Below are 23,918 nucleotides of genomic sequence, written 5' to 3' on the forward strand. Positions count from 1 at the left end.
AAAGCTCTAATTACAGTGTGAGTTGCCTTGAGAGTGGGCAGACTTTATCATCTTAGTTTGATGAGCAAGTAGGATATGAAGTAAGTTGGTATGAGAGAGGAGGATAAAGAGAATAGGGTTAGACGGAGAAGGTCGATACGCTGTGGCGACCCCTAAGGGAAAAGCCGAAAGGAGAAGAAGAAGTTTGATGACCAAGTGTGCGGACAACAACAAAACCATCTTAGCTCCTACAACGAGGCAGGGTCGTTTTACGGTTCCGCAGGAACTCATATGATGTAGGTGCTTGTTGATTGGTAAAACTCATAAGCCATGACCGTTACCAGATGTTTGTTGGACCGCAGAGCGCCATTTTCTCAAAAAGCTATTGCGGCCACTTGTCAGCTTTGGACAAAATGGACCGAACCAGCAAGAAATGGTCCGAGCTCTTCTTCAGAGAGGATCTCATTTTGTCCAAAATGAATCCGGTGTTAGCTAACAGCGTGGTTTTTCAAACTCTTCATTTCATCGTCCATGGTAATTAGTCCCACCAAGCAGAACATGAAGTCTGTTGCAGCTTGACCCGCCGTGTCGTCTTCCTCTTCTTCGTGGTGGTTTGTTTTTGAACGTGGAGCCTAAGTATACGGCGCAGATGCTCGCGTCACATTACCATACCGCCGTCCCTTGCTGCCCCTGGAAAAGGCTAGGTCCTGGAACCCAATTTGAGCAGGACACTTCTCAGAACTGTACTGTCCGAAAGCGGCTAATGTTTTATATTTAGCTCGCTCGTCATTTCAATCGGCCATATACGTTTTGTTCCCAAACCTGAAGCAGCATCCGTGGCGGAGAGTTTGAAGCCATTTGCATCAGCGACTCGTGAGAAAAAGGGTGTCTTGAGTTCCTCGAACAGATCCGCTCCGTGACAGAAACAGCAGCGCTTCTGCTGATGCACTGCATGAAAGTTCACCGTCGAGCGTCAGGAATTTTAATTCAGCGAAAAATGGCCCGTCAAAGGCCTTCGCTCCCAGACGCTCCGCTCTGCCTGACTCACTTCCTCTCCAGCAGCTGTTTCACAAGGTTCTTAGGCCTTTTCAGATAAAACTTTATTGTTCTCCCCGAGCCAGACAGATATATCAGTCAGCTTATGTCACACTTGTCATCTGTCAAGCATCCGATTTGTTTGTCACGTATCCTCTCCCAGCCGGACGCAGAGGTTGCTCAGACATCGATATTCCGCTGAAAGTAAGATGTGACGTCGGTGTCACAGGAAGTCCAATGTCAACGAGACTATTCAAAGCACTGTCGGTTGCCGCTTTGTTATCGTTGCCAAGGAACCAAACTCTCAAGTCCGTGTGGTGAGAGGTCTCAACATATTTCTGTGAATTGTTTTTTTTTTTTTCCCCTCATCAACCCGATCTTCTTTCCCAGCTGAGGTGTCACATCTGTCTGTTATCTTTAGATTCATGACCCAAATCCTGCCATCTCCAAAACGCCACCAGTCTAATCCTCTAGATCGGTATTGAAAATGCGCACAGTACCTCAGTGTCAAATGTAACTCACAAAATAGTAACAACACTGTATTGGAGCGTATCGAAGGCACCAAGTGGCACCAAGAATGAAAGTGATTCATGGCTCAGTTATTCAGGAATCCCGTCTTGACTTTTTGTGTGCGGTTCTGTGTAAACAGTGACACATCATGTCGCCAATGTCACATATTTATACTTCGCTCGGCGACGCTCGGATTCAGCGGCGGAGGGCCTTTGATTTACAGGGGAAATTCTGCGAATGGGGCCGCTGTGCAGCGGGATAATGGCGAGCCGTTTGCCGTGCTTTTCGCAGAAGAGGGAAGCTCTGTCCGATGACGGGGCGAAGAGCGCTGACTGCGTGTCTTTGACAACATCCCCCACGCACAACAAATAATTGAGATGATTGTGAGGGAAGTTTCGTGAAAATGAGCTGGGCTGCCAAGACACGCTGTTATATTGCCAGCAATAATAGTCATTTTAAAAATCCCATGAAATCTGAGCGAACGCCTTATTTTTGTAGAGAGCCTCTACATGTCCCTCCTTCCAAAGACCTCCGAAATAATTGTTTTATTTTGCAAGTCAAGCACAAATTTCATTTTGCCGTTATTGGATTTGGCTTATTTCATTTTAACTAATTGATAAGAGTCAAAACATGAGGAGTTCCTGCTACATTTTCAATGTGTGTGTGTGTGTGTGTGTGTGTGAAACCTAACCCCCACCGCGTTTGCGTAAGAAGACGAGCTTGCGCAGGGGCCACTTCCTGTGTTGACCCTCACAAAAGGTCCGAGATGAAAGAAAACCTGTTGCTCCTTGACCCTCGGAGGCTCATTACCGCAGCTCATCCGGAGACCTGCGAAGGTTGGGTTGGGGGTTGAAGATCGGTCTGAAGGTATGAGTTTCTCCCCGCGGCTTGTGTTTCCAGTGCGAGGTGTCTCCGGGTTATATAAGACAGGGTGCGGCGCCGTATGACGTGGAGAGATGGGAATACCGTCATATTCATCCCCCAGAAAAAGCTGCTAATCAGGATGTGTGCAGTTTAGGAGCAAACCAGAGGTTTTACAGCGCTCCTCAAAATCTCTTTTCTTAAACAAAAGCAAATCACTTGAGGGGCGGGGGGCTTAGTCATGTGATGCAATCGATTTTAGATACTTCCTGAAGAAGTGACCCAGCGTGGGAAGCTGCAGGTCACATGACAGCTCTTCAGCTCACCGAAACAAAGATGGGTGGATTTCTGCACCGTCACCTGCACTAATATTGGAAATTAGGTCTCTGTTAGCATCCTTTCGCTAAATGTTGTTAAGTCGCAATCAAGTGTTGCTGTTGGGCTCTAATTTCTTGCTTTTGATCAGATTATCAATCTAACCGGAGTCCAGATCTGTTGAACTGGATGGTTAATGTCCGGCTGGGAAACTGGGTCAGAAACCTCGGCTGGTATTTTTGCCGCGCTTGTTTTGATGCAAAATAAAGAGGGGAAAACGACAAGTGCGGGAGGGCGCTTGCGCACACACACACACACACACACACACACACACACACACACACACACACACACACACACACACAGATACACATGCTTGGCTCTGGGCCGGCGTCCAGTACGGGCTGCGGTGAGCGTTCACATTCAGATACGAGGTCCTACAGTATTGTTTGAGCAACACTGCGAGGCTGTCCTGTCCGCCATATTGATTTATGATATTTACAATACATTGGAATCGGATTCCTTCCCCTCGCTGCGCCTTTGTCAGTCCCTGTTGTCTGCCAGCTATAAAGTGGTGTGTGTGTGTGTGTGTGTGTGTGTGTGTGTGTGTGTGTGTGTGTGTGTGTGTGTGTGTGTGTGTGTGTGTGTGTGTGTGAAGCCTGGAGGTAACTCTCTCCTGCCTGCAGGCTGTTTCTTTCGACACAATGACTCAGGATGGGGGGGGAGTTACACAAGTCACCTTTGGCTCTGCGTCCCGTCAGACGACATCTCTGGGAATGAGCTCAAAAAAACAAACCTAGTCGGAAAATGGGAATAAGAATATAAAGGCAGACTGAAATGAAGATTTGTAATTAACTTGAGTTGAATTCAGATTAGTTTCCCTTTCAGTTCTCGTCACAGAAAACCCCCTCGGCATTTGCCCGAAGGTAACCTTTAAGAGTTTTTCATCGCAGGAAATAATAGATAATTTCATGTGAGAATGGGCAGGCGGCAAAAGAAAAAAAAGAAAAGAATTTACACAAGAGTAAGCAAAAGCTTCCAGAGAGACTGGAAATGAAAGTGGAAGCGGCCTTGGAGCTCCGCCCGCGGTGTTTGTGGGAGCCAGCGCAGTAACTGTAACCGCTGGTCAAACGTCTTCCTCTTACTGGCCGGGCTGTCGTTACCAGCCAATCAGAGCGTGCGTAGGTGGGTGACGGATCTGCGGTGTCGGTGGTGGTCGGAAGGGCGGAGGAGGTCGGGGGGGGGAGGAGGGGGTTGAGGGCGTGTCTTTTATCCAAGCTATGTATTTACTTTGTTTCCAGATAATTATATATACTTCAATTTTATTTTTTTTTGTTTAATATTTTGTTCCCTCAAGGCAGGGGTGTCAAACCCATTTTAGCTCAGGGGCCACATGGAGGAAAATCAATTCTCAAGCGGGTTGGACGGGTAAAATCATGACATATTAACTACTGTTAATGTACCTATTGTTCAGTTCACCCCTAAAACCTGCTATCTTTTATCTTTGCAAGCCGGATTAAACCCGTTTGTTGGCCTGATCCGGCCCAAGGGCCTTGAGTTTGACACCCCTGCCTGAAGGCAAATCCCTTCTCATTTTGAGGTAATTTTTTTGTCGGTGTTAACTGATATAACACACCAAAGGGCATTTTGACATTATCAGATTTTGGCTTTGTTTCACAGTTCCCAGCCTCAGGGGTTTTGATCGGTGGACCTCGTGATGGTTTAAACCAGGATGTTAATTCTCGAACACCTCCACAACCCGAGGCTCGGCAAACCACACCGTGCGCCGGAGTGTAACCGAAAAAAGAGAAGTCAGTTATGTCATGAATCGCAGTGACGTATTGAGCTCATTCATCCGAGGCACAGAGAAGTGAAACCCCGGATCGGTCTTCCGCCTACTGTCACACACTCAAATCCAGACATTACATTTCTGTAAGTGACACCTGCTGCTTCTGCCCCGCATGCGGGAACAGCGGACCCGAGGTCAATTATATAACCTGTCACCGTGGAAGAGGCGGCCCCTTTTGCGAAAGGAGACCTTCCAAAAATCAACAAGGAATAATCATTTGGCCCTTTTCTTATTTTCCCGAAAGTGCCCCGCTAAGTCTCCCGCTAATTTTGAATCAACAGCAACACATTTTTTTTTATTCTGCCAGCGTAAGGTGGTATTGAATGCTTTGAATAGAAAAAAAAAAAAAGAACGAAAAAAATTGTCCATTTCGTCATAACCGGTTTGGAGTGCGTCCTTGGACTCCAGCTAAAATCCAAAATAATCATTATCAGCTTGGGCGATTGCGACGTCGTGCGCAAGCTGCAGACGCACAACGGTGTTTGAGGTCATCATCTGTATCTTTTTGCATGTTAACATCTCGGTCCCGATGAGATATTTCATTCTTGCACCTTTTCTTTTGTCCATGTGTGTGTGTGTGTGTGTGCGTGTGTGTGTTCGGTACCGCGTGACCCTGAGAATAAAGGATTCAGTGCTTTTTGAAGCCTCAGCAGAAGAAGGCAGTTGTACGTCTGCTATGTGTTAGGCTAATGAGAGTCGAGTCGACCCACACACACACACACACACAAACGCAGAGGTAATTTAGAGGCTTATTTTTCACTGATAATCTGAAACGCAGGTCGAAGCCCCCCACCCCCTACCCTAAAAGCAGATTTATAGTTTTGTTTGGGTTGAGGTTTTACGCAGAGACAGTCTTCCCAGATGTGGCCCTCGCGTTGTTCTTCACGCTGGATTTTTATCGACGTGACGGTTGACTCGTTCTGACGTCCCCTCGATGAATTAACAAAACTGATGACTTTTTAATGTCCGACTTGGGCGTTTCTCATGTTTGGCAGCTTGCCGTCGTGGAAACTGATGGCTTTTTAATGTCAAACCGATTATTTTCGTTTCCGCGAAGACAAATGGAGGGTTTGTTAAGATGGAATTCAAATGATTTTAAATGTTTGTTTTGTTTTTTTTTTTTTCTTTTTTTTCCTTCCTCACATTAAATCAACGTTACGTCGCGCAGACTTCCAGCTAACATGGAATAAATGCCTTAACACGTTAAGGCTCATTTATGCTCACGTCACGTGAATAAACAGTCACATATGTTTCAAACACCGCTGCCGACTTACTTCCAATTGGTGCGCTCCATTACAGCTCTCCACAGCCGTTAAACAGTACATCCACTAGAGGACAGCGCAGAGTTCAGAGGTTAATTCCGCCTCCATTTCAAACTATAAAAAATTCGACAACCATGGAGGAGCTGGTGAGATTGTACTCTCTGAGCAAGGCTCCGGCAGTCACAGCTGTCATCTTGGTACCAGACATTCTCTGTTGGATTCCCGCTTTCCTCCTAGCCTGCCCAAGTGCTGTTGAGCTAGACCAGGGGTCGGCAACCCTTAACACCCAAAGAGTCATTTGGACTCGGTTTCCTCGGAAAAGAAAACACTGGGAGCCGCAATCACTTTTTGACGTCTAAAATTAAAAAAAAAGGTACCACCGTATATATTGCTTTTTATTACCTTTACACTTTGTATAAATAAGTGTGTAATGTGTTGCTTCTGAAATTCAAAAGGTATTACAGAGAAAATTAAATTTATTTATGTAATGAACTCATTTTGAGCTTTGGGCTTTCAGAGCGTTTAGCGGAGCCTTGACCTGAAAATAAATCGGGGAGAAAAAATCACTGTGTCATTAAACAATATAAAATAAATATTTGCAAAATATCTTCATAAATATCTATTTTACCTGGTTTATGGGACTTCTGCTCCTGAACTTCTGCGCACAGTATCTGCAAATCGGCACTTTACCGGCTAGCGGGTATACCGGCTTCCGCGAGTGTGACGTTATTTTGAGCGGCGAAAAATAATAAATATAATTTTATTTAATATTTCAAGATCACAATAATCTTCCAGCTTAGAACTAAAAGTAAAAAAAAAATGAATTAACACAAATGAAATATACTGAAATTAAATATTTATAATTTATTTTCCCAAGCCACTCCGGAGCCGCGGGTTGCCGACCCCTGAGCTAGACATTGAACCCCTTTACTGCTTGCCTTTCGTTGGTCGCACCTGAGCACACCACGCAACAGTGCCCCCTTCGTTTGGCCGCGGATCCAAAAGCCCCCTGAAAACTTGCAAGATTACGCTAGAAATGAACGTTCTGCCCGTATGTGGATTTAATGTTGACCACGAATGAGGCGTTAAACAGAATTCCGTCTGTCCTTAAATAGACTTGTTACTAGTAAATATTAAAGAGATATTATATTAAGAATATTAAGAGATATTAAATCTCTTTCTTGATGACGCTCATGGATCTAACCGGCTCGTTTGTTCAAACCGTAAATCTCGATGGCGCTGGGGTCGGGGTGATGTGTTGAATAAATAGAGAGGACACGACGGCAGCGTCGGCTGGCTCCAGTAAACAAACAGCTGCGCGCGCTCACGGCGCCGGGCCGTATCCCCAAATGCACTTCCTTCCTCCCGAAACATCTGTCCAGGCCGGGGTTTGGAAAAAGTGTTTTTTCTCTTTTCACCGCGCCACATCCAGTGTCACATTCTTGGCCCGTAACAACGGCTGCTGGAGGAGTTGACCGGCGTCTGGCCCTGTTTTACCCGCAAGGTTAGACGGCGTCTTCTCTCCACGTGGGTGTTTATCGCAAACAAGCTGAAGGCTGACTGTCAATCAGTGACTTATTGATCATCATCCAGATCACTTTTACCTAAGCTTATCTGATTTTCCCGATGCAAAGGTGACATACCTGATCAAATTTGCAAGAAATCTTTCTTTTATTTTCTGCTCATCTTGCAGCCAGGGTCACAGTGGGGCTGCAGCCTGTCTTGGCTGCCAATGGGGGAGAAGGCAGGGTTACCCCCTCACTCAAAAGGCCACGAATAGACACATTCAACCATTCACATGTCTGGACAGTGAACCTCCTGCATCTTTTCTGACTGTTAGAGAAACCTGGAGGAAAACCCACGTGGGAATCTAACTGGAGACTGCAAACTGATCACTCTTTCATAATTTAAACGATCACAAAACTCGCCTAAAAACTAGCAAAGGCAACGTTCGCATTGAAAGTCACAAATCCTCAACCGCAATCCGGTGATTTTCATGGAATTGATTCGATATTACGCGAAAAGTGTTAGAAAAAAGACCCGTCTCTTTAATTCCCTCGGATAAATCCTTCTAAGATAATGAATCCATGAGCCGGTCGGACAGGCGGAGGGACAGGCCGCGAATATGGTTCCCCAGTGAATGCAGAAGTCAAGCGGTAGAGGGAAGTGAGCGTCATGTGACGGACATCTTGTCATGTGTCCGTCACAGCGAGGATCTCTGAACCAACCGACGCCTCGGTCACACCCGGAATGTGGGCTCCACGTGCTTTGGTCCCGCGGTGTGTTTGTGTGTGTGTGCGTGTGTCTTTTTCAACTGTTGTTAAATATGAAAGTGAGGACGACGACAGAAGAGGAGGGAGTGTTTTGTTGTGTGTCGGCGGACGTGTTGTGGTTCCTCTCAGGGTCACAGTCAAGCTTAACAAGCAGATGGTGGAATGTCCTCCAGAGGACAGAAGATTACACCAAATACCTTCGGGCCGTACAGCGGTCAGCACTCCTGCCTCGCAGCGAGAAGGTTCCTGGTTCGATTCCAACCGGGACCTTTCCGCGCAGAGGCTGCGTGCCCTGCCCCCAACCCCGCGCCTGCCCGGGCTCTCTCCAGGTTCTCCGGTTTCCTCCCGCAGTCCAAAAACAGCCGGTCGGTTGATTGAAGACTCTTAATCGTCCATAGGTGTGAACGAGCAACTGAGTGATTGGATGTCTTTATATGCGGCCCCGTGATTGGCAGCTAACTGATCCAGGTTAAACCCCTCCTGGCTCGCCGAAGTGTGTCACTGCGTTGACGCGGCAAAGGGTGCTGTCAGTTGCTATGCGCCGACCGTAACAACAACGGCCAACTCCAAAGTACTCCCCGCGCTCCTCACTCTGCTGAATCTTTCAGCGCTTTTTCGGTAAAGCGTGGCTTTACCACCCGCAAATAAGTCACCCTCACGGTCAGTCCGTACAAATATCCGATTGCTCGCCGTTGTTGTTGTTAACATTCGCTGCGGTACCCGACGCTCAGGCAGGAAGTGATGTCACCCATGTGAGTATTTTAACGTGTTGCTAAATCACACTGCCAACCACTGGCCCGACAGGTGCTCTGCTGTTTCCTCCTGTTAGCCATAGCTCACCTTCCCACACCCAATCTTGTCATCTCAACCCGGTTGCCCGATCAGCCGCCATGATATGTTTTTATTGATCCAGCGTTGGCGGCTCCTCCGACCTTTTGTCTCCAGCGCGCTTCCTGCTCTGACTCATCATAGGCGCAATTAGGTGATATTTCCCCGTCCCGCCGGCGAACACGCCGTATCGCGGCGGCTGATAGGCTCATTTGTCTGCCGCTCCACGTTTTGCACGTGCAAACGCTCGCCGCTTGTCAATGTCCCCTTCACATGCAGAGATACAGAGTCGACACGTGGCGCTCACGCTAGACTAAACACAGCCTGCTGTCTGTGTCACGGCCTCGGCCCTTTCGCTGGGTGCTCCTCCACTCACACACAAACACACACACAGGTGCTCATAATTAATCACTCTCTGCCTTTTTTAATATAAGTTAATGTTGCTGCGGTTGAAAAAGTCAGGTGACAGATGCTTAAGGCCAACATGTGAGCAGAGGCTATCAGTTGTGGCTCTGCTGTGATCCAGATATAGACGTCGCTTTGTTTTTTTGACAAATTCACGACAGTTTTAGCTTTTTGTTTCGCATATGTGATTGCCATATGAATCTATTTCCTAATTTCCCTGCTTGTTGTTTGAGTGAATTCTTAAACAGTTTGCAAACTCAATGCATTTTACCCAACAAATTTGCCCCCTTTAATTTCATGAGAATTATTTTTGCAGCCTCGTTTCTACCTGTGAGATTTTCCAACTGTTTATCCTCCATAAGCGAGCTTCTGTCTGTCCTCCTCCATTTCTGTCTTTTTTTTTTCTTCCTTCCTACCTGCTTTTCCTTGGAAACAACAACAACAAAAAGAAACATAACATACATCTCCATCCCCTTGTTTCTATGGCAACGCAGCAGCAGCAGCAGAGAGGACGAGGCAGGAGGAGGTTTCTGATGGAAAAGAAAAGAAAGAGAGAAGGAGCAAAGAAAAATAAAGACCTGTGGCAATAAACCTGTGACTTGATAAGAAAAGTGTTAAAAACAAGGAAGAGGGGATAAGCAGAGTTAAAGGAGGACAAGACAGGAAGAGTGAGAGGGTGAGAGAGAGAGCGAGGAGGGGTAAAGAAGTCAGCCAATCACTTCCCTGTAACCATGGCAACCCCGACTGGTTATCAGAAAATTGAAGCCCCATCTGTTTGTCTCCATTCTACATGTTGAAAAAACACAGCCACGTTTATCTCCTTTCAGTGTGTAATTTCATATTTGATTTCTGCATTTGTGCACGTGTGTGTGTGTGTGTGTGTGTGTGTGTGTGTGTGTGTGTGTGTGTGTGTGTGTGTGTGTGTGTGTGTGTGTGTGTGTGTGTGTGTGTGTGTGTGTGTGTGTATACTGTGCATCCAGTTCAAGGGAAAACACACTATGAACGACAGACGAAAAAACAAGGACTGACGTTTACTCTTCCAAGGAAATGAGACATCTCGCCCAGAACCAATATTTGCCATGGATGTCATCTGTAATGAAATCCTGTGTGTGTGTCTGTGTATGCGTGTGTGTGTGTGTGTGTGTGTGTGTGTGTGAGAGAGAGAGAGAGAGAGAGAAAGAGGGGAATAGAAAAAGGAAGAGCCACGTATAATCAGCCAAAGAGGGAGAAGTAACTAAAGGAATAGCATGTTTGTTCTTAGGTAGTGTGTGTCTGTGTATGCCTGCGTGCGTGTACATGTGTGTGCGTGTGCAAGCGTGCACGAGAGGTGCAAATAAAGAGAACCACCTGTCTGCTTGTCCAGTGCAAAGAGCAGGCCTTCGCTTCCACGTCCATGTATCTCTTCAAATGTGAGCGTGTATGCACACGTGTGGGCGGTTTTGTGTGTGTGTGTGTGTGTGTGTATGCACCAGAGGAGGCCAAAGACAGTGTGTTTATCTGTCTCGATGCAGCAGAGGAAGTGGACTGATACCAGATCGGCCCAACTGCAGAGACACAAACACAGCTTGACAGGTCATTCACCCTCTAATGAAAGACATCAGATATTATTTGATTTGCGTGGCCGAGGAAACTTCCAACTCACCGTGCTTGAAAAGATAAGATCCGCTCAGTTTCAACCCCGCCTCTCCTGTCTTAATGCTAACGTGTGCTAACCTGACTTTTTGGTCATTTTTTTCCTCTGGCATTTTTCAAAACACACGTGAGGAGATTTAGTAATTTGATGCTAATACGGCTAAATTGTTAGTAGTAATAGTTTATTAATTGGTTCTGGATCTGCAGCAATGTGATGTTGAATCTGTCTATAACGATGGGTCTCTTCATCCGCCACATTATCCAATCTATGCATTAGCATGTATAGAGTGCAATCTGCCCCCCTCACACACACACACACACACACACACACACACACACACACACACACACACACACACACACACACACACACACACACACACACACACACAAGTAATGTCCAAGAATCCTGCCAATTAATCCCTGCCACCATATGCCTTCCCATGGATTATTGAAGCTGCTCGGCTTTACCCGGCAGCCTATCTCTCATTTGGTTCCTAGTAGATAGTGAAGTGTGTGTGTGTGTGTGTGTGCTCTTTTAACATCTTTAATTATCCCTTTGTGACCTTTATTTCCAATATCTCCCTCCCCTGACTCGCGTGACTTTTTTTGATTCAGTTACGTCAGGCTGCCGAGAGACTTCGTCCTTCTGAAAAGTCGCTCCAAGAACGAAAAACGAAAAAGTTCGAAGCGTCCTTGGAAAAGAGAAAAAAAAATGGAAGAAAAAAAACAAATACCAGAGAGCATTGCTGCCTAATTAGGGTGCAGGGAAAGCCGCTGTCGATGACGTCTGCAGGGCCCGTTTGTGTGGATTCAGTCTCCCATCGACAATAATTGCCTCCAAGTCATGCAGTGACGCTAATGTCTGGGAAATAAACTCATGATTCATTTAGTGTCTTTTGTGCAGTTCTTACAGGCTCAGGTCTTATTATAGACCCACATTTTCTCCTGAAATTCCTCCTGGGGCCTCAAACATATACAAACTCCTTGTGGCTTTTTGTGCTCAGCCTCGTTATTTTTATCTGTTTGGATGTTTTTTTTTTTTTTCTTCCTTTTCTTCTTCTGCTACCCCATCCTCCCTCCTTTTTCTCTCTGAAGACTTTGTGTGTTCCTGGGTCCGGAAACCTGCGGTAATTTGCAAGCCCCTTTGTCATCATTTAGAAACGAGCAAACAGGTTGTGGCCTGTTGCCTCTGCTCTCGAGGTCCGCCGAACGTACAGAAGGGGGGGGATGGGGAAACAAGCGCTGCACTAACGGTGGCGGAGCCCCTCGGCCATTACGCTCAATAACTGCAATAAAAACAAAGATATACATCGGTCGATTTATCCACGATTACAAAATCATTTATTTAATATCCCCAATCCACAGAAACAACTGTAAGCTCATCAATATGCACCTTCAGTCTAACAGTGAATTAAAAAAATTGTAGTTTAAAATGCAGAAGTATATCTTGGAGTCTGTGGAGGCCCGTGAAAATTAAAGAAATAATAAGAGCTTATGAATTTATTAACAGCAGCGTTGCATCACAAGCCGGGAAACCCATCTTTTACGGTCACAACACACAGCGCCGGCTTCCTGTCAGTACGCCGAAGTGACGCAGTGTTAAAACATTTAAAAAAAAATGCACACACACACACACACACACACACACACACACACACACACACACACACACACACACACACACACACACACACACACACACACACCGCCTGTCAGTCAGGCGTCTGCAAAGGAACCGGAGCCAGGCGTGGACAAGCGAGCAGGTCAGATAAAACCCCTCGGCCTCTCAGCGTCAGCTGCGTGATAAATGGTACTGATTATTGATAAATGATTGAAAGGACCAACATATTCGATGTTGCGCTTACTTCCGTTCTCCATCATGCGTGTTCTGTTGTCCCGTCATGCCATTTTTCTTTCTGAACGCCACCAAAAATTACGATATGATCCCGACAGCGTGCATCCTTATCGATGAAATCGATGTCAACAATTACCCCTCATTAGCTTTTTTTTTTTTTTTTTAAAGTCCAGATTAGCTGCTCATCGATCGCTTTTAAAAATAGCCCCCTTCCTGGTCGCTGATGTTCAGACCTGAAGTTTAGATCCCAATCTATCGCCCTTTCCTCTCCCGCCTTCACCCACGAAACACCAAAGGTTGAACCGGTCGGCATCCACATCCCCCAGTCGGCCGATGGTAGAGTCCGCCGTCATCCATTTTGTAGCTTCAGCGAGACCACTGCTGTCGGTCACAGGGGCTGCAATGTGTTTAGGTGCCACTGCCAGTGCAGAAAATTCCTGTTTAGCCACACAAGAAGCAAACCACAGTCATTTTCTGGGCATGTACTGCACACCCCTCTGTTAACAGGGTTTTAATCCAGACACACGTTTCCAGCGGCTTCTCACTTTATGAAAACAATTTATGATTTCGACTCTGACCACAGGGAAGACTGATGGCCCCGACAGCCACCGCCGCTTCCTACTGTTTCATTTCATGTGTTTGCTCTGGGCAGGTCACCTCAGGATATGTTTCTTTTTGTCTTTCCTCTCGGCTGCCAGTTAAAATAAATGCTTGTTTTCTCTCCCCCAGCTCCGTTTTAAACATACAGTAAATGTTCGAAACTAATATTCCTTCTCTCTCCCTCTCCCTCCAGCCCACGGGTTACATGGAGACGTCGTTGTCCTACAGCTCCATAGAGGATCTGCAGCTGCTTTCGTGGGATAATGCACCAAAATATTGTGTCCAGCTCAGTTTCCCCGGTGGCACCGTCCTGCTGCAGGTGATGCACAAAAGCTGTTTAATTGCTTCATCTCATTGCACTCTTTCTTCTGACATGGCTAAGACCTTCCATTTAGTGGAACCTATTTCAAATGGTGGTTATTTCTGCGGATTCCTGCTTTTTTTGCAAAGCATCGAGCAAAATCGGATCATCCTATGCTTTACAGCCAAATTCAGCTAACAGTGTTGGAAGTGGTGGGGAGCATTGGGGTTCACCATAGCAGAGTAAAGAAGGCGCATGAAGCAAACGGTAGTGACCAGGTTCAAAACGGACAGACGTGTTGACTTGAGCGTAAACAAGCCATTATTTTCCAGCACGTGTGCAGAGTTCCTCTTAAGGTAATTTCCTGGAAGATGTCGCTTCCCGGTCTGTGCAGGAACCAGGAAGTGATCTTTAGTCAGGCACATGGCACGGACCCTTCACGTGCAGAACGCCAAAGATCCGCCGAGGCTTGATCGTACGGACAGACATCCCCCCCGCGGCAGATCTAGACGTTGCATTCGATTGACGAAACACACCGTCACTTGCATGTCGTTTACACAATGGCAAAAAGCCCCCGTGGGGAACCATCACGCGCGTACATGACTGCACAAACCAGCTGGGAATTTTTCAGGCTTCCTCATCAACGGGGGGAAAGTCTTGCAAGGCGTCTTAGCTGTCAGACGATGCTGTCAACAAGCATGTGAATGAAATGCAGCTCAGTAGACCCTGAGAAAAAAGAAAAAAAACATAGTGATTAATGACTAAGGGTGATTGCGCGCGTAAATCACAGCAAACAGGAATAACAACGATGTCTCACTCTGTTGTCAATCTGCTTCCAGGTAAATACCACTTAAAGCAACATATTGCATCGATGTCATGTTTGAATGGGTCCTAATAATAACGTCTTATAATGCAGTTGGATCTGTTTGGCTTGATGACACATCTGAAAACAAAAAAAAAAAGAGATGTCAGACATCCAGAGCAGAGGCTGCAGCGCTGACAGTGCCAATTTAAGAACAATTACTTGACCTCGTATTTGTTTTATACGATAAATCAGATGTCCTCTACACCCCCCTCCCCCTCTTGTTGGCATCAAAAGCTGGTCTGTTCTGTGATGAGCCTTGTACAGGACGGGGTAACGGGACACCCCACCCTGTGTGGGAACAAAGGGGGTACAGTGACACTGCTGGGCCCCCGGACCGGGAACTGTCAACAGAGGAGCCTCCCGAGTGCCGCTCGGTTTGAACTTCAGTCTGAAAACTCCAGGTCACTCCAGTAGGGCTGCGATGTCGGTCCGAACAAGGCCAGACCGTGTTCACGCGGGATCAGGCTCCGTTGTACCTTCTTGCTTGTTGCTACAGGTCGCGTGAGTCATCGCACCTGAAGTCGTTCGTGGTTTTAGCATGTAGCTGCAGATTTAGCTTTGGATCGCCACTCCATTGGAACTACACAGGAAGCCACGCTTGCACTATGATTCTAATCTTTGTTTCGCAACTCCAGGAAAGGCATGAACTTTTTCCTGCGGCGGCATGCTACAATGCAACATGCTAATTCTAGTTGACCATCTAAACCAGGGGTGCTCACACTTTTTCAGTATGCGAGCTACTTATAAAATGACCAAGTCAAAATGATCTACCCACAACAAAAATGCAAAGCATTCTTCGTAAGTACAATGTTACCACATGAACCAATATTGCACAGCACAAAATAAATATGCAAATTTTTTTGTCATTACCCAAGGTCACTCTGATGATGTGCACAGAACTGAATCAGCCAGGGATGCATAGTCCGGACAGTAGCTGGTTACAGACAGTCTTATTAACGATGACGCGACTCACCTGGAACGATGCTTCGGTCGCAGCTTTCGCTTTTGAAGCATGTTGTGTGAAAAATGACGGCTCTCTGGACGACTGGGATTTTAGTTCCTTCGCCTTTCTCTTTCTCAGCTCGCGTTTCGGCGGGATGTCCGTGCCGTATTTTCCACCAACGGTCTGAAAATGCCGCTACACATTACCCTTCTTTGGTATTGCAATGTTAGACAGGGAGACGAGGCGAATGCACTTCGGAAATGTCATCGTAAAAAAAAAAAAAAGTCTTCCTGCAATTCCGTATGAAATTGATATGTTTTGGCTTCTTACCTGGTCCAGCTCCCCCACTCAAGTCTAAGAGAAAAAAACCGAGGGCTAAAAATTGGAGGTAACTTTTTGCTGCACTTGTTTGTGCATGTGCAGTGCCAGAAAAATCAGATGTCATCTGACTGGCTGCCTTGTATATCAATCAAGCGATGGGATGGATGATAGGCTGACGTCTATTTTTTTAATGTCATGGGATCTACCGGTATCACCTTTGCGATCGACTGGTAGATCGAGATCGACGTATTGAGCTCCGTCGATCTAAACACACTTTTGTTTCGGATGCTGTTCCGCACTCAGAGCTCTGCCCGTTCTGGATTTCAAGCCCGTGATCCGTCATGGGCATCAGCAGAACTAAGACCATCTATTTCACCTCAGCGGTTCTTTAAGTCTCCGATATCAAGTAGTTGCTCAACGTATTACGTAATATCCAAAGTCTTTCAAAGGTAGTGATTGATTGACCGTAGCCCCATATTTTCTTACATCATTGTCCAAATATACGCAAATAAAAGATAAGACTAGAATTTTTACTTCCCGTATGTTTGCTCTCGGCGCTGGAGAGCAGAGGTGCGCGGTCACGTCATCTCTCGACCAGGGTGTGTGTGTCCGCAACAACGCAAAGATCACGTGGTGGAGCCTCTTTTTACCAAAGATTTTAGTGTCCGTCACGTCCAAGAACAACGTCTCAAGCCGGCCTGGGAGAGCAGTGCCCGGTCTCCATTGGTTATCTTCCCTGCCGGGGTTTTTATTTTCACAGGCCCTCGGTATATTGGACGGCTAATAATTTACCAGGCAATATTACATAATCCGTCGGTTGCACGTAGTGATAACTGCTGTGTTTCAGACGGAGGGCGTCTGCGGACCCTCCGCCAGGGAGAGTCATCAGTGGCGGAGGTTGTGGGCAATGCATCAAACTGCAATCTGAATATCGTCGTACACCGCATAAATCTCCTACGTGACGCTGCGGCAAGCGAAAATCTCGAACCCCCCCCCATCCCGTCCACTTTTCTTGTAAATTTTCTGTTTCTTGTTTCGTTTTGTTTTTTTCTGTAGATACTTTCTCATGTTCTAGCATTACATTTCAGTAAATTCCCTGCTTGTTTCTGATTTTTAGATTCGAATCAACTATATTGTCATTACATGTGTACAAGTACTCAGCCTCTAACCAGAAAAAAAGATATAATACATAAATGAACAGCATAAACATATTATACAGATGGATATGTGGCTAAAATTTAGTAGACTGCAGACAGGAACTATTGACATAATATACAAGTAGAAATGTACAGATAAGTGCCATACAAAAATACAGTTGAAATGGACATTTAAAAGTAAATATGAACAATTCTCACTATATTCAGTGTGTCTCGCCGCAAGCGTAATCTGTAGCTTAATCTGTAATTTTTCATTTCATTCTTCAACTCCGATTGACTGCTCGCACATTCCACAGAAGAAGGAAAAAAAATAAAGAAGTCTCTGTATTGATCAGAACCCCAATTACACGATAAACAGCCCAGCCCATAATAAGCTTCGGGGTCAGAAGTCTATCTCAGCGGGCAGAAAGCAGGGCCTCACCGGTCAAAATTGGCATCGCCACCCTTCCCCCCCTCCGGGCTACTTCCAGGGTCTCCGAGATAAACAACAACGGCCGATGATTAGATTTGATCAAATCACGGCGGAAATATGATTTCTGTGCCGCTCGGTTTCCTGTGTGAATCACCATCATCGCCATCATCCTCCTCATCATCAGGGATTCCCATATGGGTTTGTGAGCGGGTAATGATGCTAATTGTCACTCGGAAGGGGTTTTTAATGCGCTTTTGGAAGTTAAGGAAGCACAAATGGATTTGATGTTCGGTGCCGGTTGCTGAGTCGACGCCAGGGTCAAAACGCCACACCTGATCTCGCCAGTTTCTCATGTTCAGCTGCTCCTCCCGCAGATTTCTCCGTTAATTTATGAGTTTTCGGGTTATTTTCTCCCTAACTTCCTCACGTTTTTTTTCCTTTTAATTTAACGAGGCTGTCTCTTCCCTTCACCCAGGCAATACCCTGCCGATATTTAATCTGCTCCATCGCTCGGCAGGAGAAATAAATCTCTGCCGGGCATAAAAAAAAAAAAAAAAAAAAAAAAAAACAGCACACACTGTACTGAACACACTGTTCCTCTTTAAGCCAGCGTCTACTGTATGACATGCACCATCTCACCCTGTGAACACACACCACACCTAAACGGGTCCGACCTGGCCACCCTTCCTCTCACTCCAGCAAACACTGCAAACACGCTGGATATTTGATTTTCGCGGCGCCCCTCGTGGTCCTTCTCGCCCCGGCTTTGCCTCTCTTGTCAAATGAGCCGCCTTCAGAATCGCTTATATATATATATAAAAAAGAACTTCCTGTGTGTTCGAGGTATGTACGTCTCAGTGCAAGCATTACATTTGCACAAACTTGCAAGACATCTGCACTAATAAATAACGTACTGTATAATCTCACTCAAATGAATAAAGAACAACCGTCATACATTGCATTATCATTATCATAGGATTGAATGTTTGTCAGATCGTGTTTCAAAGGGATGTGTTATTAGATATGTATTTTCAAAACCAAGGGAAAATATATTATCAGGGAATAAGCGTAAAATAAAGCAAAGGGGTAAGTAATAAGCACGCAATAACATAAAAGTATAGTAATAACCAGGTAATTACATAGATAGGCAGGGAAAATTGATTGGAAAATGAGAAGCCCTGAATGTCATGGTTCAGGTGGCGACCATCAGAAGCCAATACAAACACACCATGTTGTTGAACAACATTGAGGAATTGACGGCTCTGCAGAAATCCATAGGAGTGCATTTCTTTGCATGTATTGATCATGTTTCTAGATCGATCAGTTGACTATGATCTGACTCACTTTGAAAGAGTAAAAGAAACAGGAAATAACTGGAATCATTTAATACTCCATAATGAAGCCGATTGATTGATTGATTGGTCTGAAAATTTTGGTCAGGTGAGCCGGTTTGCTCCTGGCTAGTTGTTACTAATCACACACGGCTGATTTCTAAGAACTAGTAGCCAATTGATTTAAAAGGCAATCGGCAATCGATCGAATTGATTAATCCTTTCAGAGTGCCATTAAGCAAAGCCTTCAAATGGAAAGAATAGACTGGGAGACATTTAAAAACACACACACACATGTACATCACCTGGAGTCGCTCCGACAACCCTTTCTCAGCTCCACCGCAATATATCGATGCATGTATTGATACAGTGTATAATTGATGAATGTGGGTTTAGCGATAACAATCGCTCCTGTTGACTTTTCCATCAGCCAGCAGTACAGTAACACACCAAACCGTTCTCTTTGTCCCCTGTGTGTGTTTGTGTGTTTGTATGTGTGTCTTGGTGCGCTGTAACAGGCTGCAAACAGCTACTTAAGGGACCAGTGGTTTCACTCGCTGCAGTGGAAGGTACAGTTACTGTTTAACTATTAATTGATTAGTTTCATCTGTTCGACATAAGCACAGGTTGACCTCGGTGCCGCATCCAGGCGAGAGCCGCGCAGGAAATTTACCAAATATTATAATCAATTATTTCAACCAGATTCCTTGGCAAATTCTGAGTTCACGTTCCAAGTATATTTTTGGACTTGGAGGGCGTTTTTCTGTTTCCGTTGATGGATTAGGTAATCCCCAAGAACATTCTCAAATAGATTATTTTGTGTTATTCAATGGATTTTTTTTTTCTTTTTCCGCTGAATTTTAGGCAGATTTCGGAACAAATAAACAAAAATGACAGAGTGTTGAAGAGTTTAACACCACTGAGGTCATCAGCTGTCTGCGGCTGTGTATGTGTGTGTGTGTGTGTGTGTGTCGTATTGTAGAAAAAGATCTACAAGTACCGGAAAGTTCTGAACAACCCGAGTCGCTGGGACGTGGTGCTGAAGGAAATCCGAGCGCTGGTGGACATGGCTCTGAGCTCGCCGCTGCAGGACGAGTCTATCCACCAGGCGCCGCTGCACATCATCTCCACACTGCTGGCTGAGGTGTGCGCACAAACACACACATACACACACTCACACACACATATTCTAGACATTAATTCATTCATCTCTCCCACTCATCCCGCACTCATTGTGGTGGTGCTTTTGTAGCATATCACAGCTATCACTGGGTGAGAGGTAGGGTTTGGACAGGTCAATCACAGGGACATATTAGACATACAACCATTCACTCATTCATTCACGTCATATTAAGACAAAAAAAAAGAGTTAATTCACTCATTCACACATCTTCTACAGACATACAACCATCACGATCTAATTCAAACGTAGAGACAAGCAAACAATCACTCATTCATTCACGCATCATATATAGATACACAACCATTCACACGTCTTTCACTCACATGTCATATAATCCTAAAACCTTTAACTTTCTCATTCACACGTCATATTAAGACAAAACAAGAGTTCACTCATTCATTCACACCTCATATACACATACAACCATTCAATCCCCCATTCGTTCACACGTCTTATAGAGACATCAAACCATTCACTCTAATTCACACATCGTATAGAGACATGTGAACATTCACTTCCTCATAAATACATTATATATAGAAATAAAAGTTCATTCACTCATTCAAGCGTCATAAAGAGACATGCCCCATTGACTCATTCATATATATAGAGACATACAATACATTCACTCACCTCCACTCATTTTGTCTAATATCTGTTTTTAATATAACCAAGTTCATAATGAAACCTCAGCAAGCACGACCCTCTAACCAAATGCTAACCTGAGATATACAACTACCCTTAATGTGGAAAGTGACAAAAACGCACACACACACTCACATCTATAATCCATTTAATTCCTCAATAAACTGGTTTTATTTCCTCCCCCTGCAGAACTCCAATCTCAGCACTCAGGATCACGAGAACATCATTGTGGTGAGTATGAAGTTCACTGCATTATAAATTGATTTTCTGGCTGCGGTTAATGAGTAACGACAAGGACCCGTCTTGTTTACCGTGTGATAATATCAGCCATTACCTCCACACACACGTGTGTGGTGTGTGTGTGTGTGTGTGTGTGTGTGTGTGTGTGTGTGTGTGTGTGTGTGTGTGTGTGTGTGTGTGTGTGTGTGAGAGAGACCTCTGCGGTTTCAGTTGCGTTGGCTGCGCCCTGGCAGAATCTGCGGGCAACGCGATCACTTTCAACCAATGCCTCGGCCTTTTCTTTTTCCATCTCACATTAATTATTTTTAGTTTCAATACCATATTTCTTTACTTCCAGCTACGTTTTCAGGTCCTATCCAAAAGTGTAGTCTTTTCCCCCGCACTAGTATATCAGGTGACTTATTGATCATTTTCACGTCTTGTTTCTTTGTCCTCACCCGTGTTCGGGGGATTTATTGCAAATAGCGACATGTTTGCACAATGTAATTATCTTATTCTTGCAAGATGTTATCGCGCTGTTTGCTCGAGATAATTGCGCATTGCACTTGTGTGTCTTCAATTGTGTGCCAGTGGACGTCCATATGGCAGCATCACCAGCGCAGACCGAGGAGCCTGGATGCAGATGGAGTCTGTGCTGTTTGAACAGGGCAGATCTATAAACCGGCTCCCAGCCAGGGCAAATAAGAGATAGGATGTGGAAAATTGCTGTATTTATCCGTATGTGTGTGTGTGTGTGTGTGTGCGCAGGCCATTGCTCCCCTTCTGGAAAACAACCACCCACCACCTGATCTGTGTGAGTTCTTCTGTAAGGTGAGAAAATGCCACGCAGTTCATAATAACAAAAAAAAAAATGTTGTTGCGCAGTAAACAAGTGTGTGCTTTATGTGTGTGTCGCAGCACTGTCGGGAGCGGCCACGTTCGATGGTTGTGATCGAAGTGTTTACCCCAGTGGTCCAGAGAATCCTCAAACACAACATGGTGAGACGCTCTCCCAAAAAGGGCCTGGTGATAAATCACCTGCAGCAGGTCATCGCTGGGGTTCAGCACTGTCAGGGCTTTTCTCTGGAATTTAAGCTTCATTTCAAACATAATTGAAAGACACTGTTGAGTTCTGGTTCTATTAATTATGAAAAGTGGAATTTATTGTTAATTTCCAGGTACCTTGTGAGTACATTCTCAGGGTTTTTTCTCTTATCACAGATTAAATTTTCAATTTTAAAAATGATTGAAAATAAAATTTTCAACTTCTCTCAAGGTAAAAACAACACGGTCACTTTAACTGCTTCGCTCGATAGAAGAATCTTTGTCCACCGACTCATTGGGCCTCTTTTGTTTGTCTTGTTATTGTCTCGTTCGGATGAGATCTTATCTCGTGGGAACGAGATACCGTGAAAACTTCCTATTTGATCCGAGTTCTCGTTGATTTTCAAGAGGACGAACCATTCATTTAGAAGAAAACGGCTTCAGTCGAGCCTGAAATAAAAATTAAATACATTAGTTAGAAAACAAGGCTGCACCGTTGAACGATTCAATCAATAAATACTTCAATACGAAGAAAAGGACTTGAACCTGTTGTAATGTGCTGGCAGGACTTTGGAAAGTGTCCTCGGCTGCGTCTCTTCACCCAGGAGTATATTCTCGCTCTCAACGAACTGAACGCAGGGATGGAGGTGGTCAAAAAGTTCGTTCACAGGTGGGAATCCATAAGCCCGATCAAACCCGTATGTCATGTAAAATAAAATAAAACAAAAGCATTGATTCATTGACACATATCAAGTGGCTTTCATTCCAAACATTTTCATTTTACCTGAAAAGTAATTAATTAATGTCAATTATCAGGTATTTTTTTCCCCTGGTTTTATTATTATGACTAATATTTAGTTGTTTTTTTCCGGTGAATTCCATATTGATCGATCTTCATCCTTAATTCCATGATATTGTTTTAAAGCCGGGTGTGTAAAAATCCCTTACGTTTGGTGTTTGTGTTGCAGCATGCACGGGCCAACAGGGCAGTGCCCCCACCCTCGTGTCCTGCCAAACCTGGTGGCCGTCTGTCTCGCAGCCATTTACTCCTGCTATGAGGAGTTCATCAACAGGTCAGTAACACACACACACACACACACACACACTCACGCGCTCTCGTCCTCTGAGACGGTCAGGGTTCCAAACCTCACAGCTGATGTTCCCACTTTTCCTCCGGCGGTTCACCTCCGTCCATCCCTGCGCAGGTCCAGACGGGTGAAAGAATGTTTATAGCCAATGCAGTTTGAGAAGGTCAGATCTGCTGATGCTGAAAGTCATCACCGCAGTGTGATCGGCAGCCCGCATCCGGAGACTATGTCCACCTGTTCGTAGCGTTTGCTCGGTAAATCGTACCCCATCACCTGGCCTTGTATCGCCTGTTGTCACAGAGGCCTCCTCATCTCCTTCACCCTGAGGAGCAGGTTGCATCTGACCTGCCCTGCCGTCAGTTGGTTGACCCCCCTTATCTGAATGGTCCGTTTGACGTGAAAAGATTTATCACTCAAACAACCGCCACGTTCTGTAAAGCCACATTATTAAAACTGAACGTCACATTCCGATCGCGAGGCTCACACATGAAAACGTTAGTCCGCAAAAAATATATAGCGATGCTGAGCTCTCGCATTAGGACATTTCGGCTTCTCCGCATCTTCATTCTCCTTACCTTGGACTTGTCATGCTAAACGTTAGCATCTGCTAGTGGCAGGTAAAGGAAGTGACGTCGGTCAGTCAGAATCAATGTGCAATGAAAACAAATGTATGACAAAATTTGCTAAAATAGTACCGGCCGCCACGCTGTGAAATAGCAATTTCGACGGCAGGCCAGAGGATTCAAAAGCCAACTTTTCAACATTTTCACATCAGACGTCAGAAACGGACGGACGAGCAAAAAAAAAAAAAATGCACGGCTGGTGTTCTCATTTATTTTTAGTCTTTATTCAGTCGTTCTCATTTGTTCTGTCGTGTTTTCGACAGAGATAAACCGCATTAGTTACCAGAACTTGTTTGCGTCATCACACTGACGTCGGCCCCCCCCCAGGAGACGGGCGCTTATAGATATTGTTTTTTTTTCCAGGACTCCAAGCGGCATC

The 23,918-nt window shown here is 45.2% G+C and overlaps 1 protein-coding gene and 1 long non-coding RNA gene across 2 annotated transcripts in view; one reads left to right on the forward strand and one right to left on the reverse strand.

Annotated features, from left to right (window-relative positions):
* cmip (c-Maf inducing protein) overlaps positions 1–23,918 on the forward strand; it is a 38,179-nt gene that overhangs the window by 4,213 nt on the left and 10,048 nt on the right. The window contains exons 2-9 of the mRNA XM_086163396.1: positions 13,601–13,726; positions 19,256–19,306; positions 19,720–19,881; positions 20,755–20,796; positions 21,553–21,615; positions 21,703–21,783; positions 22,395–22,498; positions 22,797–22,901. Coding sequence (XP_086019522.1) covers positions 13,601–13,726; positions 19,256–19,306; positions 19,720–19,881; positions 20,755–20,796; positions 21,553–21,615; positions 21,703–21,783; positions 22,395–22,498; positions 22,797–22,901 — 734 coding nt within the window. The remainder of the gene's footprint in view (positions 1–13,600; positions 13,727–19,255; positions 19,307–19,719; positions 19,882–20,754; positions 20,797–21,552; positions 21,616–21,702; positions 21,784–22,394; positions 22,499–22,796; positions 22,902–23,918) is intronic.
* LOC147225101 (uncharacterized) lies at positions 21,921–22,473 on the reverse strand. The gene is made up of 2 exons (XR_015107386.1): positions 22,375–22,473; positions 21,921–22,278 (listed from the first exon to the last, which is right to left on the reverse strand). It is a non-coding gene; the product is annotated as an uncharacterized LOC147225101 (long non-coding RNA).

The sequence above is a fragment of the Fistularia commersonii genome, chromosome 17, assembly GCF_037954325.1.
Source record: "Fistularia commersonii isolate RoL2024-O1a breed Wild chromosome 17, RoL_Fcom_v1.0, whole genome shotgun sequence".
In the NCBI taxonomy this organism is placed as follows: Eukaryota; Metazoa; Chordata; class Actinopteri; order Syngnathiformes; family Fistulariidae; genus Fistularia; species Fistularia commersonii.